The sequence below is a fragment of the Zonotrichia albicollis genome, chromosome 15 (genome assembly GCF_047830755.1).
Source record: "Zonotrichia albicollis isolate bZonAlb1 chromosome 15, bZonAlb1.hap1, whole genome shotgun sequence".
Lineage (NCBI taxonomy): Eukaryota > Metazoa > Chordata > Aves > Passeriformes > Passerellidae > Zonotrichia > Zonotrichia albicollis.
This window is the reverse complement of record NC_133833.1, coordinates 2,558,968-2,576,225: the sequence shown is the minus strand read 5'-3', so window position 1 is coordinate 2,576,225 and position 17,258 is coordinate 2,558,968. Positions and strand designations below refer to the sequence as shown.

The following is a 17,258-nucleotide window of genomic DNA, read 5'->3' as shown; positions in this document are numbered from 1 at the left end:
CTGCTCTGAGGTGGCAGAAAAAGGAATTTCCTGCTCTCAAAGGGTGGTTCCATCAATACCCTGTTGGACAGAGCATAAATCAACATTTCCCACCTCGAAATCCTGCAGGGGTGAAGTAAAAGCAGAGTTGTTGGAGGATTGTTTGAGATGTGCCTTGTCAAAAGCAGCATTTCTATAACACACAGGTATTATCAGAAAGGTTCAGCTGCTCAGGAATTCTTGGCTGGCCCATCCCCTGACACCCCTGGAGATATTTCTGGGGATTAATGGGATTAATGGGATTTATGGGATCCCCTCTCCACACTGACCAGCCCCAGCTCCTGGGGTCTCTTCCTCCCTGTGCACTACCTAAAGCCAATTCCCCTTTTTCCCCCTTTTCTTCTGCAACTTTCAGACCTGATTTTATTCTTCCCAATCTTGTTTTACCTTTCTAATCCTCACCAAATCCAGCATCTCTTCTGAACAATTTTATTGAACCCACAAACATAAATGTCCATTTAAATGACTGGAAGTTTAGGAGGTAATGAGTGTAAAATCATAAATTATGTATGGTTTGTATCCATTACTTCTGTGGCAGGTTCAAATCCAATCTGTGAATCTGATCTCAGTGTTTATTAATAGAAGATTTTAGTCCCTTCCTGTTGCCCAGGTGATTTCATTCTCTTACAAGATTTTTGGCTGTTTTTAAACAAAAGCTGTGATAAATCCCAAATATTGGAAAGGCAGGGAAAATTCAACAAACACTCCACTTAATTAAAAAATTAAAATATTGAGTATTGCCCCCAAATTTTGAATATTACCTGCATTTGGAAAGAAAGTGGGCCCTTGCTTGTTAATATTTTAGAATATAGAAGAGCAAAAGTTGTAATACTTCTACTTTAACCCGCCTGAAATCAGTGAATTGCAACAGGAATGGGAACAGCTGATTTCAAATAAAATTCCCACAAAATTTCCCCCATCCCGGGTCCCTCAGCATGGGCTTGGGTTCAGTGCTATTACACCCAGATCTGCAATATTTTGACACAGTAAAACAATTATTTTTCCTCTTAATTAACAGGCACTCAGGTCTGCAAATCCCATTAGCCCTTCCTGGCATAAGAGGTAAAATTTAGGAAGATCCTGAGACTGAAACATTCACACAGTAACTCATCAACAGTTTCCAAAGAAAATGAAGGCAAACCTGAACAGCCTGAAAGGAAAGGTTTGTTCATTTCATTTGAAGCTGGATACATTAAAAAATTGCAAATGAGGAACCCTCAGGTTCTGGCCAAGGCCACAAACCCCAAAGTCTGAGGTGCAACCACCACAGCAGCTGTAAAACACCTCACATTCTATTATTTTACATTTTAAAAGAGGTCAGATTTTGTCCTGTGCATATATAAAGGACCCTGAACTTCTCTAAAGACAACTGGGACTGATTCTCAGCAGGTTCTCACTAATATTCTGGATCACACAAAACCCAAATGTCCCATTCTGCTCCATTATTATCAATATGCTGCATAATCCATACAGCTTGAAAAAAACCCAACCAGTTCAGATTCTTATCCAATTATTCATAAAAGCTCTCAAAACTATTTGGATCCCTTTCATCAAATAACATTTTATAAGGTTCACATACTGTCTTCAATTCTGCCATGGTTTTCCAGGTTAATATTAAGGGGCTGATGATTTGAAAATACAGCTTGCTCAGAGAGATCCTGAATGGTGCAACTTTGCAGCATTCTACCCATTCAAAATTAAAATTTAGGGCTGCTGTTCAACCTTACCCCACTCCTAAGCCTTTCCTTTTGTGCAGAAGTGGGTTTAGTTTCTCAGACTGTGTCACAGCACAGGATTCCTGCAGACACTGAGTGCTCACACCCAGATTTTACAGGAGGGCTTTGCAGTGCCGGAAGCAGCTGTCCTGGCCTGCTGCTTTCATCCCTCCCACCTTGCATCATTTCCAGGCAATAACCTGCTATTGTGAACTGAAATATTGGAATTTCACTAGCAAACCACTCATAAAGCATTTAAAGACATTTCAGTGTCACTTCACAAGGAAATATTTAGTCAGTCTACTGCTATTACAGTAATGCTCAAATTGCCATCTGGGAGGCCCAGATTCAAAAATCAGGCTCTGGATCCTGCTCAGCTCAGGGAGGCCGAGTTCATTGTAAAGGAGATGCAATTAAATCTCCAGGGAAAGGCTCCTGCAGGCTGACAGTGGCTGTGCAGCACGCAGCACACTCACTGGGCTGGATAAAAATAACATATTGAAATGGCAGCTGCTCAGCAAAGGAAGAGGATTTGAGCAGGGATAAAAATATACCTTAAAAGAAGGGGAGAAAATGGTAAAATGCCTACTCAAAGCATTAAAAGGTAATGCTGAGTGTACTGAATCACTGTAAGATTCACCTTTTAACCTCATGCAGAAAATATTATTTATTTTATACAACAAGACAGCCTAAGAATGTAATTATTACTGACCTGAACAAATCCAAGGCTAGCACAGCTTAATCACCTCAGTCACAAAGAACACACCATGGATGGATTTTGTTACATTTGGGAGAATTCCTGCTTCTGGTTTTATTACAGAACTCCCAGCCTGCTGCTCTGAACAGATCATTTAAAGATGGAAATGATGTCCCAGAGGCAGCAGGTTCCACACTGTGGCTGATGTCTCTCACCATGCCCGTTTCCCAGGTGTTTTGAAGGGGTGTTTTACACATTTCCCTTTCTCTGGCAGCCCATGACAATGTGAGGGGGTGCTGTTGGTGTTCCACACTAAACTCAAGCTGAGGCAGGATTAAACCTCTCACAAGATAGCAGTGAGACCTATTAGATCATCTGAATTATTTCCATGCCATTCTGAGCTTGCTCTCCACAGTATGTTTTATTACTGTCTTGCCCAGGCTATTTTTAAAGTCTCAAACCCAGAAGCTTTTCCTTTCTGAGAGTATCCAACTTTAGTTCAAAGCACTGCATGTACTGATTAACCCATTTAAAATGCAAACTGAAAAAACTTCTTATGGAGCTGCTGCTGATTTAAATGCAGGTGTTTGAAACAGCAAACAAGATTTGAGCTGACAGCCATAATTTGTCCTATTTAAAGATTTCTATATCCGAGTTTTAAATAAAGATGGGGCAAGAAAGGAGAAAACACGAGGCAGGATCTGTGCTAGCAGATGGAAAATAAACACAAAGGGCTCGTGATCAGCAGCCCCACTCCAGGCCTGATGAGGAATGTTTTGTCCCAGCAGTTTACAGTTTTTTTCCAGCTGTATCAGTCGGTTTAACTGAAGGTATTTCCTCTCCTTGCAGACCCCACCCTGGGCAGGGATGAGCTCTGCAGTCAGCACGGCCCGGCGGATGCTGCCTTCAATAAAGATCCATTCCTTAAATACCCGACAGGAATTCAGTCACTGAGGGCCGTGCCAGAGCAGCACGGCCAAATTCAGGCACTAAACACTTCTCTGCAAGCAAAGGTCATGCTCTTGCTGAGGAGATCCTTGAGAAATGAGGCTTCACAACAAAGTGTTTTATGGAAAGTCGCTTAAATGTCTCATCCTGGCTCTGAGGCTTTTTTTCTGTACAGTTATGTAACAGTTAACTGTGAAACAGAATAATTCCCAAGGAATCTAAGGCAGCCCAGGAGCTGACTGCTATCCCTGTGTCTCAAGGCACACAGAAGTTTGGAGAAGGCACAGATGACTTTGGAGAGGGGATTAACACCCAGGCTAAAGCAGGAATTAATGCGTGGCAGAACTATTTGTATTCCTCGCTGACATACTTATTCCATCACTCTTAAAACATGCTAAGCACTCAAAAAGAAATATGTCAACTGCAAAGAACCTTTTCAAAGCATTTAAACTAAACATCAAGCTGCTTTCAGAAGTACCCTTGCTTAGCAGCTGACCATAAATACATATGAAGCTGAGTTGTTCAATTCAGATTTAAAGGGAGATTTTATTTGTGCCATGGCCACGTCACCTTGGGGCAGATTTCAGAGCTGTGACCTGAAATCTTTGTGAGTTTGGGATCTTTGGGAGTGCCTGGCAGCTGGGTAGAAAGTTCTGGGGCAAATCCCAGGTGCTCAGTCAAGGAAGAACACCTCACTCTTGGTTCTATATGCAATTCTGGGGACATAGGATGTTGCCAGACAGAAAATAAACCAAATAAAAGCCGTTAATATTTGTCACTAATAAAAACCTGGCTCCCATTGCGAAAGGAGAGAAAGCATTTTGGGGTTTTAATTCATCTGGCATCACTTTCATCCACATCAGGCTCTCCCTGTCATTTCAACAGGGAAATATTTTGTGGTGTTTCTCCCCACACTGAATTTCTGCACAGCTCTGGGGATGGGAAGCTCGAGTTGCATTTCCAGACCACAGAGAAGGCAACAAACACAAGTTCTTGCCAGTTTATCAAAGGTTGGTCTTTGGAGCAAGAATCACTATTAAAACAAGTCAGATTTCATTACCACCACAAGCCTTGATATCAAAAGGAATTTACTTGCAGAAACCACAAGTGCAGGTTTGGTTTTTTTTAGTGGCCTCATGACTGGTAACGAAAGTGAGTGGTTAGATAAGAAGTGTGGGTGAGAATTTGACTGCTCCACTCATACATGGAACCACTGAACTGCAATGGATTACTCATCCTACAGCACATGAAACTGCAGCTCTGAATTGTTGACCATGAACAGTTTTTATTCAGACAAAATTATGTGCAGACAATATTTTGAATACTTTGTAAGGTGAGGTGTTTCCAAAGCATGACTACCTTTGCCAAAAAACAAAAGGAAAAAAAGGAGATAAATCCTACATCGCTTCAATCTCCCTTTTCCTTTCCCAATGGTTCCAAAAAGGTAAAAAAAGACTAAATACTCTGTTTTTCTCAATGGACATGGATAAACCTTATTCTTTCCCAAGACAGAAAAAACTATGACTTCATCAAGAAAACCCTATTAGGCAAAAAATTCCTCCTTGCTGAGCTGCACAAGGTTCCTGAGGTTGATCAAAACCCCTGGCCAACAACACAACAGGTCAGCCTGTGGTTGTGTTCTGCACTGCCCTGGGCAGGCACAGACACCCTGAGAGCTCCTGTGCTGAAACTGCTCCACTCACACCACCAAAAATCCCATCAGGAGCACCAGGGAAATTCACCTTTCCTACCCACAACTGCAGGCTCTTATTTTCAGTAAGCCCCTCTCTCTCTCCCCAGGTGTTTGCTGCAGGAAATAGTCTCTGGCTAAATTTACCTTTCAGTGAATCATTTTCAGCCCTCATTATGTCAATTAGGGAGTTCTCCAGTGAGTGCATGTCAAAAGTCCTCGTGCGATCCTGCAAGAAAACACAAACAGAGCCAGTGTTAAAAACAAGCACCTAAAACACAAAAACTTCCAATTTCTTCTACATAAACACAGAAGAATTAAGCAAAAATTAAGCAAAAACCATATACTAAAGGATAGAGGAATATTTTAAAAATCCTCTGATAGATGGATATAAAAAATTACAATATTATTAAATATGAATCTGATCTATAATAATCTAACCATAACCAATGAAGTCCAACACCAACTATTTCTCATTCCTATTAACCAAAGCAATCATTGTACTCATGCCCAGGTCAGACTTTCCTCAACCAAACAATAAATTCCACACAGTACAAATCTGATGGGATAGAAGCAAAACACAATGTAAAATACCCTGGCACTGCTTTAATTGAATTGGCAAATTCAAAATAACTGAAATTCCTTGTAATCAATCTTTACAGGATCATAAAAGGTTCCAAAAGGAGGCAAAAATCACTTTAATTCCCAATATTATTCACAATCCACACTTTCTGTGTATTTATATATTTGGATTTAGATAGAATTTTATACAATTACACTAATCTACCCTGATTTTAATTTCTTTTCTGTTGAAGAAGCTCTCTACCATCAGCTTTAAAGATTTTATTTCATTCCTGTTCTAAGGAATCCCCTCTGAATGGTGCTCAAGCATTGGGAAGTCTCCGTTCAAACAAGAGAAATTTTGGACATTTTTGCTCTTGAACTCTTGTTATTCCAGCACTGAGTGTGTTTTTTGTCCCTAACGCTGGCTGTGAAGCTGAAATTTCTCCAAAGCACACAGATCCAGCTTGGAGTATTTTGAAAGGCAGTGGTGAGTTATAAAGTGCTTTATTTCAGTGCTGAGGCAGCAGTGATTGTTGGGCCATTCCTGATTTCACCGATCCCTCATTCTGCACTTTAAATACCTCAAACCATTCCAAGAGCAGGAACTCACCAGCTCCTGATCCATTTCCAAGTTGTAAATTACATTCTGATCACTAAAAAATACCATTTTTCAATCGAATTTCCTGGTATTTTTCCTCTCTTCAGAACAGTTTATTACTGAGACAGACCAGGCCACGTATTCCAACCCGGATGTGCTGTGTCTCAAATAGCATTAAAAAGGCCAGAGTTTGGAACCAGTTCCTTTATTAAGTCTAGCAAATATCAAATTTGCTATAAAAAGCACAGCACTGCCCTGTCTCCCCACAGGATTGATTTCCTTGGTCATTTCTATTACAAGATAATTGAGGCACCTTGGAGAAAATATCAGTAACATTCAAATCCTTCAATTTTGTGCTTTTCTTTCAGAGATTTCCTACAGTTTTCTGCCTGTCCTAGCAGATTTAATTTATTGGTTTGGTTGAAACATTGCTATTTCTTACCTATTTCAAACTCTAGTTACATTAAAATCCCTTAGCAGGAGTGAGAACAAGCCCTCAGGTTTTGGATCCATTAGGATCCAACAGCTGAGTAACTCAGGAATGGATATTAAATTAAAAGGCAACCTCTGCATTTCCAGCAGCCCTCAGAAAATGACAAAAATCGCCTAAAACACAGGTGGGAGCATTTACTGCAAACCTGATGTCCCTCAGCAGCTTCTCCTTCCTGAATTCTTGTGTTAACCTCAAGCCCACCCCACAAACAGCTACAAAACTCAAATTTCACCAAGTGCAGATCCTCAGTAATTCCAAATCTTTGTGGAATTGTGGCACTTCACATTCCAGTTGTGTGGGAGACACAAAGGAAGTGACCCAGGCCAAGCAATTCCCAGTTTATTGAGCTGAGCACCTGAGCCTGAAGTAACTCTTCTAAAATATCTGTGTTATGTTGGCCTGAGCTGCTGCAATGCTCATTTCTAATACTGAGAACAGAGAATTTAAACATTTGAAAGGAAAAAAATGGAATTGAACTGGTTGGCTCACAAGGAAATGCATTCTCCAATGGAAGCTTTTGATGCTGAGGAATTTATTTTTATTTTCAAGCTGTCCCTTTTCCAGGGTGAGGTCCCCAAGCTGCAAATCACACTGCAAACATTTTAAAGCACAACCCTGCACAGTGATACAACAGATTAATATTTTTTGAGGGTGATATTTCCCTCCCAGGAAAAGAGGAATGGCTAAAACTTGGGATAGATGAGGAACTCTGTACATCCACCCAGTGAAAATATGTCAGTGAAAATAAAACCCAGCCAAGGTGCCAAGCTCAGCTGGCTCACAGGTTTGCACAGTGCTTATTATTATAAAAAAAAAAATCCATTAATTTAGTTGATTATTTGCATTGACAGGTTGAACATTAGTAGAGAAAGTCACCATTGGTAGTTTGGAGAATATTATACCAATTAAAGTCATTTTTATAATGAAACTTCTTTGAAAACAGCAGCACAGATTTCATCAGTCTTATCTTGCAAGACAGAACCACATCTGAAATACATCCTTTTATTATGCACCTAAAGAAAAAATCAAGGCTGGTGAACTTTAGTGGGAGTGGCCAAACCCCTGAAGAAATTTATAACTCTGCATTTCACCCTAAAAACTCTAATCCAAAAATAGCTCTAATAATCCAACTCACTAATAGCTAGTCCATCTAATAGCTCTAATAATTAATCCAAAAATAGCTCTAATAATCAAGGTATTGATCACAAACCAGTAGCTAAATGTGAGCTTTTCTCAGATATATATTACTTATTTAGCACCTAAACCACACTGAACTTAGGAACAAAACGTTTTCTTTAAAAGATTTCATGTAGAGAGAGCTAATAACAATATGGTGATGGTTATAAGGAAGCAATTCACAAAGTTACAGTGCTTTGGAGCTGGATTGCTGCTTTACACTTATTTATTGATAAATAAAATATCAGAGTGTGTAAAATTCAGTAACAAAATGTGGCAACCACAGCCTGATATTATTTACCTGGGTTCCAAAAGAGCTTGGCTTTACACAAGTTTGTTTAGGGTGTCTAAAATGTTGCTTTGTCAGAGGGCTCAAAGGCTACACAGTTTTACCCTTGGGAAACAGAAGTCAAGCATACAGACATGAGGTAAACACGAGGCCACAATAAAAAATTCAAAAAAAAAAACAAAATCCAAACAAACAAAGCACAAAGCAAATTAAACAAACTAAAGCCACAAAACAACCAAAAAAGAAAGAAATCAACCTGCAGTCTTAATACATGACTGTGTTGAAAATTTCAGCCAACATCTCAGAAGAGATTCATTAAACAGAATTTGGAATAAGCAGAGCTGTTTGCACAATGTACAAGAGGTGACAGACTCCAGATCTGGGGGAAAAATGAGTTCTTGAGCCTGTAAATGTCCACAATAACCAACAAACCATTTGTGAACTCTACCCTTTCTAATCCCTTATAATTTTATTTTTCATCCCTAAAGAAAGTCACTTGGTTCATAAATGTCTGATATACACTGGGTCATCCTCCCATGCAAAAGAAATTCCATGAGAATTTTTCCTCCACAGGAAGATCATACTTTGAATTGAAAAATCCCATGCATTAATTGTCCTGCACATCAGAAAAATGCACATTTAATTTAACTATTGACTCTTTATAAAGTCACTATATTTAGCCTGCACCCACAGCATTACCTTCACCTGAATAATTGAATTAAGATGCCAGAACCTGAGAGCACTTCCCAGGATGGGCCTCCCAGTGGTAAATCCCAAATTGCACCAAAAAATCAAGGTTTGAACGCTTAAAATAAGGTTGATCTGAAGCCCAAGGCATCAGTAATAATGCAAAAGATGTCATTGCATGAAGCAATTTATTGATCAGCATTTCTGGAGCAGGTGCAGTTGTAAAAGTGGGGCTTGTTTTAGACATTTAAATCTTTGTCCAACCAGAACATTTGTGCAAATCCAAAACCTCACAGCTACATTTGTACCTTAATTACAGCAGGAGAAACCTGAAACTTCCTGAAACCCCGTTCCCATTTCCCACAGCTCCACAGCCACGTGTCTCAGGCACAGTATCACCACATTTATCATCATAAATACAAGTTCCACGTTTCTCTTTCAATTGCAACACAAATTTGGACTGGATTTTGCTTCTGGGGAAGCTTCTCCTCCTTCCCAGCACTCTGTATTCCAGCTCCCACTCCAGCACCCAGTGAATTAAAGGCTTGGAATAAACAGGTTTTTCCTGAAAGGATGTTGCTGCATTCTGCCCAGATCATCTTTTATAACTTCACCAGGGAACAATAAGAGCTGGAAAAATGAAGTGGCACAAAACACAAAGTTTAATCCAACTTTTTAAGTGTTACAAATGACAAACCTTTACTGGAAATGTTTGTAATGTGTGATTCTATTTTAGCTACACATTAAGTTTATCGTGCATCTTCCACAATATCTTGCATTCTCATTCTTTGCTGGGCTGCAACTTTCAAAGCAAAATGCTTAATAAGAGTACTCCTTTTAATCTTAGGGAAAAGACAAACATAATTCAAATAGCTTCTTAACAAAAGCTCTCTTTAAACAGAAACCCTGAGGTCAAAACCACACAGGAGGGCCGAAGCCCAAGCAGGAACGTCAGTAGTAAGTTTATAAAACAAGAACAGTGTTAACTTCCACAGCACTTAACTTGTGCATGTCATCCCACATTAGAGTGCTGCTAATCCCACAGATCAGTAGCTGTGGGGAACAGCACACAAAACACTAATTACTGCACAGCTGATGGAGTGACAGAAAAATGGGGGAACGGGTTTAAAAACTCAGCTTCAAGGATTTGCCCTGTTTTTAAGTAATACCTTGAAATTATTGGGAATAATTGCTGTTGCTAGAATAAAAAAAAAATAAATTCTGCAAAACAAAAAAAGCTCTTTTTGTGCAGCCAGCCATCAAGAGTTATGAAAAGGTTCCTCAAACCCAAATATTAAAACAAAGAGGAACAGTAAAGAAATTTATTTGCAAGATCCCTTCAAGAGGAAAGTTTGGCAAACTGACTCAAGAGGCTATTTTTTTTTTAATTCCAGCTCCCCGTGAATTTGTTTAATGCACTTATTAAATCAGGCCATTTCTATGGGCAAACAAATGCTGACGTAGAGGTCGGAATTCAAACACGTTTTGTAATCACGAATGTGTTTTCTCAAACATTCCATATCTGCCTGGGGGAAGAGCAAGGCTCCCTGGCACAGGCCCTGGCTGCATTTGGAAGGGGTTATATACCTGGAAACCAGCCACTGGGGAAGAAAGGAAAAAACATTTTGAACAAGTGGATACAATGAACTGCTCTCATGGACAAAATTCTTTGAAATGGGCAGTTATTTTCGAGCCTGATTCCAGGAAGAAACACAAATTCTTTTGAAGCGTTTTTACAGAAAGCTGAGCACTATTGCTTCACTCGCTTGTGCCTTCAGAGAGCCATTTCAAAAACATCCTCACGCACTGAAGATGAGATCTGGAAAGCTGGAAATGCCTATCAAAGCAAGATTTATGCATTGCATAACAGGCAGGATGTTCCACTCATGAGGAAGTGCAAGTACACAGCCAAAGGAGAGCCAAAACAACCTTGAAGGCAGCGCAATTACTGAGCACCAACTTTGTCACTGCTGCTGGGAGAGAAGGACAAGGAATTATTCTTAAAAATCACTAACTTGGGAAGGTGCCACAGTCACACTCAAAGCATTTCATACATTAATTCTCATGGAAGGCTGTGAGAGCCAAAAGACTCCGTTTTTTTGCTTTTTAATTTGAATTCAGGAACCATTTTTTCATTTGGAGACCATTTCCTTTTCAAACGAACACACAAAGAACAATGGCTTTTCTCTTTTCAAAAGATCTTTGAAGGGGGGGAGCCTGCCCAGTGGCTAAAGCACAACATCAAAACTTAATTTCATTAACAGATCTGGTTAAGTCTTCTCTGACCTTGCTGCCAGTTCCATCCCTGCAAGAGGTTCCTGCAGCCAGTGTGGTTTGGGAATTGCAGGAGACAGGATTCCAAATGCAAAACGCTCCCAGCAGAGAGCACAGGCTTTGCAAGGCAAGGCATCATCAAATTGCAAGGTTATCAAACTGATCACCACAGTATTTTCCTTTCATCTGCACCATTTGGAGCAGCCTTTTCATCCCATGGGATGGGCAGGGATGTTTGGAGGGAGCAGGAGTTCACATCAGTGCCTTACAGGGAAATTCTGTGATGCCATCCTCTCCAAAGAGGAAAAGAGCTTTTGGTCTTGGTCAGCCCAAGATTTCCATCAAAACCAGGCTCTGCAATAGACACAACCTCTGAGGAAAAGAAAAAAAGAAAGCCATCCCCAAATATTTGCAATTGCTGGTTTACATTTTGCCTTCTAAAGAAACTCATTTTCACTAGATTGCAGCACCACTTGTTAATGATTTAAGCAGCAAAACATAAATATTAAATGAAAAGGGATTGTTGTATCAAATTACTCCATTATGTTGCTGCAGCAAAGACAGCTTTCAATTATTTCCTAAACAGGAATCTAAGAAGATTCCAGTAACAAAATAGCCTTGTCCAGTACATGACTGCATCAGCAAGGATACTTCAGGGGCAGAGAGAGAGAGAAAGAGATGCATGAACACAAATATGTAATAAGCAAAATTCTGCTTTGAGTCAGGAATAGAATCAGCATACTCAAGAAAAAAAAATAAAAAGACATCAGAGGTCAAATTTTACATCATTTGTTTCCAGTGATTCAAAAATTCACTGTGCTTTCAACACTCAGCTAAAGTGACCAAAAGAGCTAAAGATTTTATATAAAAGAAAAAAAAAAGTTGTCCAAGATGGCTTCAAAATTAATCAGCATCTTTCTAGGGCTGCGGGGCTGAAGTCCTGCCCTTTTCCTCACCCAAGTGATGGTAACAGAGCCCTTCCCTCCACACTTTCCTTTTCTTGGCATGAAGCAGTGGCAGACTCGGTCTTGACATGCACAGCTCCATCAGAGTGTTTATGTAAACAGACACCAACATGCTACACCAAAATGATTTCTTTACCATGACCCAACTACGTGTGTCTGCTGTTCTGCGTCTGGAACACCATCCAGAAGTCAAGGTTGACTTTGCCAGTTTCCTGCAATTTCCTTGATGCCAATCCAAGCACATTGCTCTGCCTGTGTGTATATTTGGTAGCAGCAAGGACACACTTGATCTCATTCTGTCACTCTCAACATCAGCTCCGTGTCAGGGTACAGAGTGAATCAAACCTGAGCCAAGGCTCGCTGCAGTGAGGCTGAAAACAGACCAGCTCCAGCTGGGTCCCTTTTCCTAATGCTTCCACAGTATGCTGGCCACAGCTTCATTATATTCATTATAAATCCTGACATTAAAATCAATTATTACTCTGCTTTCTAAATTTGGAAGGGCTCTACCTGAGAGTGAACCAGTCAGTAGCACTGCAGTAGGAAAAAAAGGCTCTGAAGGGAAGTTATTGCCAGCAGCTGCTGTGCTGTCAGCAGGGCCTGCACACCACCAAAAACCTGCAGTCTGCAAAGAACCCAACTATCCCCACATCCACAAAGTCACTCTTAAATGGATTTCTGTTTCTTCACATCATGAGACACATTGCACAGTTTGTATCTTTGAAATTCTATTTAAGTAGGTCACCCCAGTTCTTGCAGCATGGCAAGAAATACTGCAATCACGTTGAGAATTTTACTTTTGCCCTCATTTGAAGAGCTTGAAAAACAACCCTGGAAATGTAAAAGAACTCTTGGGTCTTTTAATTCACCCTAAAGGAGTTTACAAAAGGCACACACACACATAAAAGCTGGGTTTAACTGGTGGTCAGATGAAAAGAAGGGGACTTCTGGTTTAATTCCTACTGCAAATTAGGTTCAACATTATACAGTTCTTTTCAAATTCATAACAAGTCAGCCCAGAAGGAGAGGCTGAGCTGCCAGACAACCTGCCTCCTGCCAGGAGAAGGCCACAGCAAAATACAGGAGACCACCAACTGATCTCATCCACATCTATTTTTAGTGCTGATTTAATGGCCTGTAACCAAAATTTGCTGCCATTCCTGAGGAGAGCAAACTGCACTGATTACCATTATTTGTAGAAAGCAAAGTTTCCCCCAAAAATGCTACAAAAATTATGTTGCACTGCAAGCGCATGTGATACTGTAAAACCAAATAAAATCACTCCATACTTTTTCTCAGATGTGGTACATTGCTGAATGCCTTCAAAGGCCTCAGATCTCTCATACTCCACCAGGCACTTTTTTTTCTCCTTTTTCCTCTTTGTTGAAATACTTGTCAGTGAATTTCTCCATTGGCTATTTCTGTGTATAAGTGCTATGCTGAAGCAAAGTGGCCAATACAGATGGCTGGTGTGCAATAGATATTTATGACCATCACTGTTAAAAAAAACCCCATGAATCACAGCTTGGAGGATCATTCCCACTATGACATTTTGAGTTAGCCATATGGTTTTTTTCAGTTGCAAGCACAGAAATCCCACAACCAGGGCATTTTAATGCTCTTTGGGGAGGTTTGGTTTTTTTTAGGTTTTTTTTTTTTTTATGGAGACAACAGAGTGCGCTCACCTGAAAAGGAAAAATGTTGTCAGCTCTGTTCAAGCTGTCATCCATCCAGGATTTGGGAGCGAAGGCCGAGCTGGGTCGTGCATACTTCTGCAGCTGGATATGATTACTTGCAAAATTCTTCTTTAAGGGCGAGATGGAGTTCAAGGGGGTGATGCCTCCGTTCAGTCCCCGGCGGTGATCGCGGCCCTGGGAGCCTCCCCAGCCGCCGTAGCCGCCGCCGCCGGGGCTCCAGGAGGACGGGCTGGGCGAGGGGCTTTGGTAGCTGCTCCACGGAGAAGGTGGCTTGTTAAGATTATTGGCCAAATGAGGCAACTGATTAAAAGCAGCATTTCTGTGTGTGAATGGAGGCGGGTGAGGACTTGCAGGAGACCTCCTCTGTTGCTGATGCTGATTGTGATGATGCTGGAAATGGGGGTGATGAGGGTGGTGCTGAGAGAGGGGTCCGATCTGAGGGGAAAAGCTACCGCCAAAGCCAGGGCTGACGTGATGTGGGAAATTCTGAAACAGCAGAGCACCATTATTAGCCGAGGCAGTAGGGACCCCTCCCTGGTGGAAAAAACTTGCATCTTCATTGATTATTGTAGAAGAAGAAGGAGCAATAGCTGCAGACCAGTTACTAAAACCAGTCAGAGAAGACGCGGTGGATGTCAAGGGCTGTGTCGAAGTACCGAGCCCCGAAGCCTCTTGGTAATCGAATCCTGTTAAAACCGGCGATTCTATTCTTATTTTCTCCTTCCCATTGCCATTCTCTGAAGAATTATCGCCCTGGTTTTCTTCAGTTTTAGCTTTCTCGGGTTCAGAGAGCATGCCTGCTTCCTGACTTTGACCAGGGGAAAGCTGCTGTTTTTCTAGGGACTCTTGCTTTTCCTGTTGCTGAGTTTTAGATTTTTCTGACCCCAGAATCTCATCCTGAATATTATGGGCAGCTGGAGCAGGAAAGAGCCAAGCTGACCCAGCACTACTGCCATTGGCAGCTGTGTTATTATTTATAAAAGCAGCAGGGCTGGGGGTTGCATTTTGATGATGGTGTGGAGGCTGCAGATGTGGATGAAATCTGACTGGAAAAGCTGACTTATTTCCAGTGTTGTTTTGCACTAACACTCCAAACCCGTAATCCCCCATTTATTATATTTAGGGTTTGAATCCTCCCTGTAAGAACAAGTTGATGTTTAGTGTTTAGCTTGTCCTCTTGTGAGGCAAGATTAGCAAGTATCCTGGTTTTCGCTAGATATTCCAGTATCTCCCTCCACGCTATTTATTTCAGATTTGGATAAAGATGTTTGCTTTTATATTTTTTTTCTTTTCTTTTTGCAAAAGATAGATCTCTTCAACTAGTTCAGTGTGTCAATTTGCGTCCGTTTCCTTCCTTTGGCCAGGAGGAAGGGAAAAATAAATCTTTGGTTCACAAAATAAGAGGTTTCCTTTTTCTAAAGGAAATGCACAGCAATGAGAGAATAAGCTTCTGGGAAATAAGGATAAAGAGATTCTAACTATCCTGTTTTTTTCCTCCTCAGCAGCCTTGACTTGCCCATAAATGAGTTAAGAGGGAAGAAAAAAAAAAATACAATGACGTCTGGTCCCTCAACCCCTTGGCAGCAAAAAATAGATTTAAATCTGGAATAATTTAATACATCTCTATAATCTAATATATATTTGTGTCCTGTTCAAAAAGAGTCTTTGCTGTGGACAAGGGAAAAATTTACCTCAGGATCTCAGCATTCAAAAGGGTGAAATGGGGGAGTGAGTTGCAGAAGAGGCTTTATCCCGTGCTGCTGGGTTTAACCTATTATATTTAGCAATAATATACACCGTGTGTGTGCGTGTGTGTGGTTGTTTAAAGGGGTAAGATCTTATCTCAGGAAATCAGTATTCTCTGTGTGTTGGGTGGGGAGTGAGTTGTGCAGGAGAAGGGTGGATTCTTGATGCTGCTCCTTCTGGGCTGGGTTTCTGAGCTCGCCAGACTCGCTTCTTATTTATGATCCAGTATTTGCGTGTCCTTCATATGAGTCCTGACTGTCCGAGGAGGAAGGTTTTCATCTCAGAAATCAGCGTTCACCGTTCGGGAAAGGGAAGGGAGGGGACAGCGAGTTGTGCAGGAGGAAGGGGAAGGAGGTTTTTTTCTCGCTCTCCGCTGCCGGGAGGGTGTTTTGTGGTGCGGGGCTCGCCTCCTTCCCCGGGAATCGCGGCTCCCGCAGCCCAGCGAGCCCCCGGATCGCGCTCCCTCCTCAGGCGCTCGGCATCCAGCGGGGCCGGGCTGTGGGTGCCCCGCGCGTCCCCCGCCCTCGCTCGAGCCGGGCAAGGCAGGAGGGGTTTTACCTCAGCAGCGCAGCAGCCTCCGGCAGGGAGGGGAAGGCGCGGCCGGCCGGGCTCCTCTCTCCCCCATGGAAGGTGTTTAAGCGGCTCTCCCGGGTCGCCCGGCGGGGTCGGGGCAGGCTCTGTCTCGGGGCGCAGCGCTCGGGGCTCCGGCGGCGGCGGCGGCTCGGGGCGCTCCCTGCCCTGCGGCGGCTCGGCTGGGCTGCGGCCGGGCCGTGCCCCTCATGTACCGGCCGCACCGGGGGGCTCTCCGCGGGCTCGATGCTGCGGGGAGCTGGAAGGACGAGGCGATCGACAGCTTTCGATAGCCGGCGACGTGTCCCCGGCGCGCAGCCCCCGCTGCCGGCGCCTCGTTTTGCGTCTTTTTCCGTGTGTTTTTTTCTGCCGCCTTCCCCGCCCCCCACCCCCCCGGCGGCCGCCGCAGCCGGTGCCTCGCTGGTCCCCGCGCGGCCGCTGCCCAGCCCGTGCCGCCCGGACCGAGCGGCCGCACCAAATGACAACCAGCTGGCGGGGGCCGCGCGGCGCTTCCGGGGCGGTGGCGGCCGCGCCCCCGGCCCGCCCCCGGCACCGGCTCCGGCTCCGCCCGGCGCCGCGCCGCCATCTTTGGTGCGGGCAGGGACTCCCCGGCCCGGGCGGCCACCCCGGGACTGGGCGCGCACCGCCCGCGGCGCCGCCGCCATCTTAGGTGTGGGCGGGAGGTCAGGCGGATGCCGGCGGCGCCGCCATCTTGGAGTGAGGAGCGCGGCGGCCGCCATGTTTGTGCAGGGCAGGGCGTCACCTGTCGCTGTCGGAGCCCGGTGTCACAGACAGCGGCCGCGCTCGGCAGCCACCGTAAAGAGCTTCTCGTTGCACCCCCTGCCATGGCAGGGACACCTTCCGCTGTCCCAGGGTGCTCCGAGCCCTGTCCAACCTGGCCTTGGATGCCTGCAGGGATGGGGCAGGCACAGCTTCTCTGGGCAGTCTGTGCCAGGGCCTCACCACCGTCACAGGGTACAATTTCTTCCGTCCATGCAACCTAAGTAATCCAAGGGCAAGCGTCAGAAGCTCTGTTTCCTACAGATCTGGTTTATACACTACTTCATTTTGAGGATGGGTGCTGTTTTTGCACATCGACAGATTACAGCA

The 17,258-nt window shown here is 43.3% G+C and overlaps 1 protein-coding gene across 3 annotated transcripts in view; it reads right to left on the bottom strand.

Annotated features, from left to right (window-relative positions):
* Nucleotides 1-16,616, bottom strand: part of CPEB4 (cytoplasmic polyadenylation element binding protein 4) — a 39,810-nt gene extending 23,194 nt beyond the window's left edge. For 2 of the 3 annotated variants that reach the window (XM_005492891.4, XM_005492892.4), the window contains exons 1-2: nt 13,821-16,611; nt 5,237-5,318 (exon numbers count right to left, since the gene is read on the bottom strand). In XM_005492891.4, the coding sequence (XP_005492948.1) occupies nt 5,237-5,318; nt 13,821-14,942 (1,204 nt within the window). In that variant the 5' untranslated portion in view covers nt 14,943-16,611. Of the gene's footprint in view, nt 1-5,236; nt 5,319-13,820 lie in introns of all 3 variants that reach the window. The other variant, XM_074551909.1, reaches the window with a different exon arrangement.
* Between the last annotated feature and the right edge of the window lie 642 nt (nt 16,617-17,258).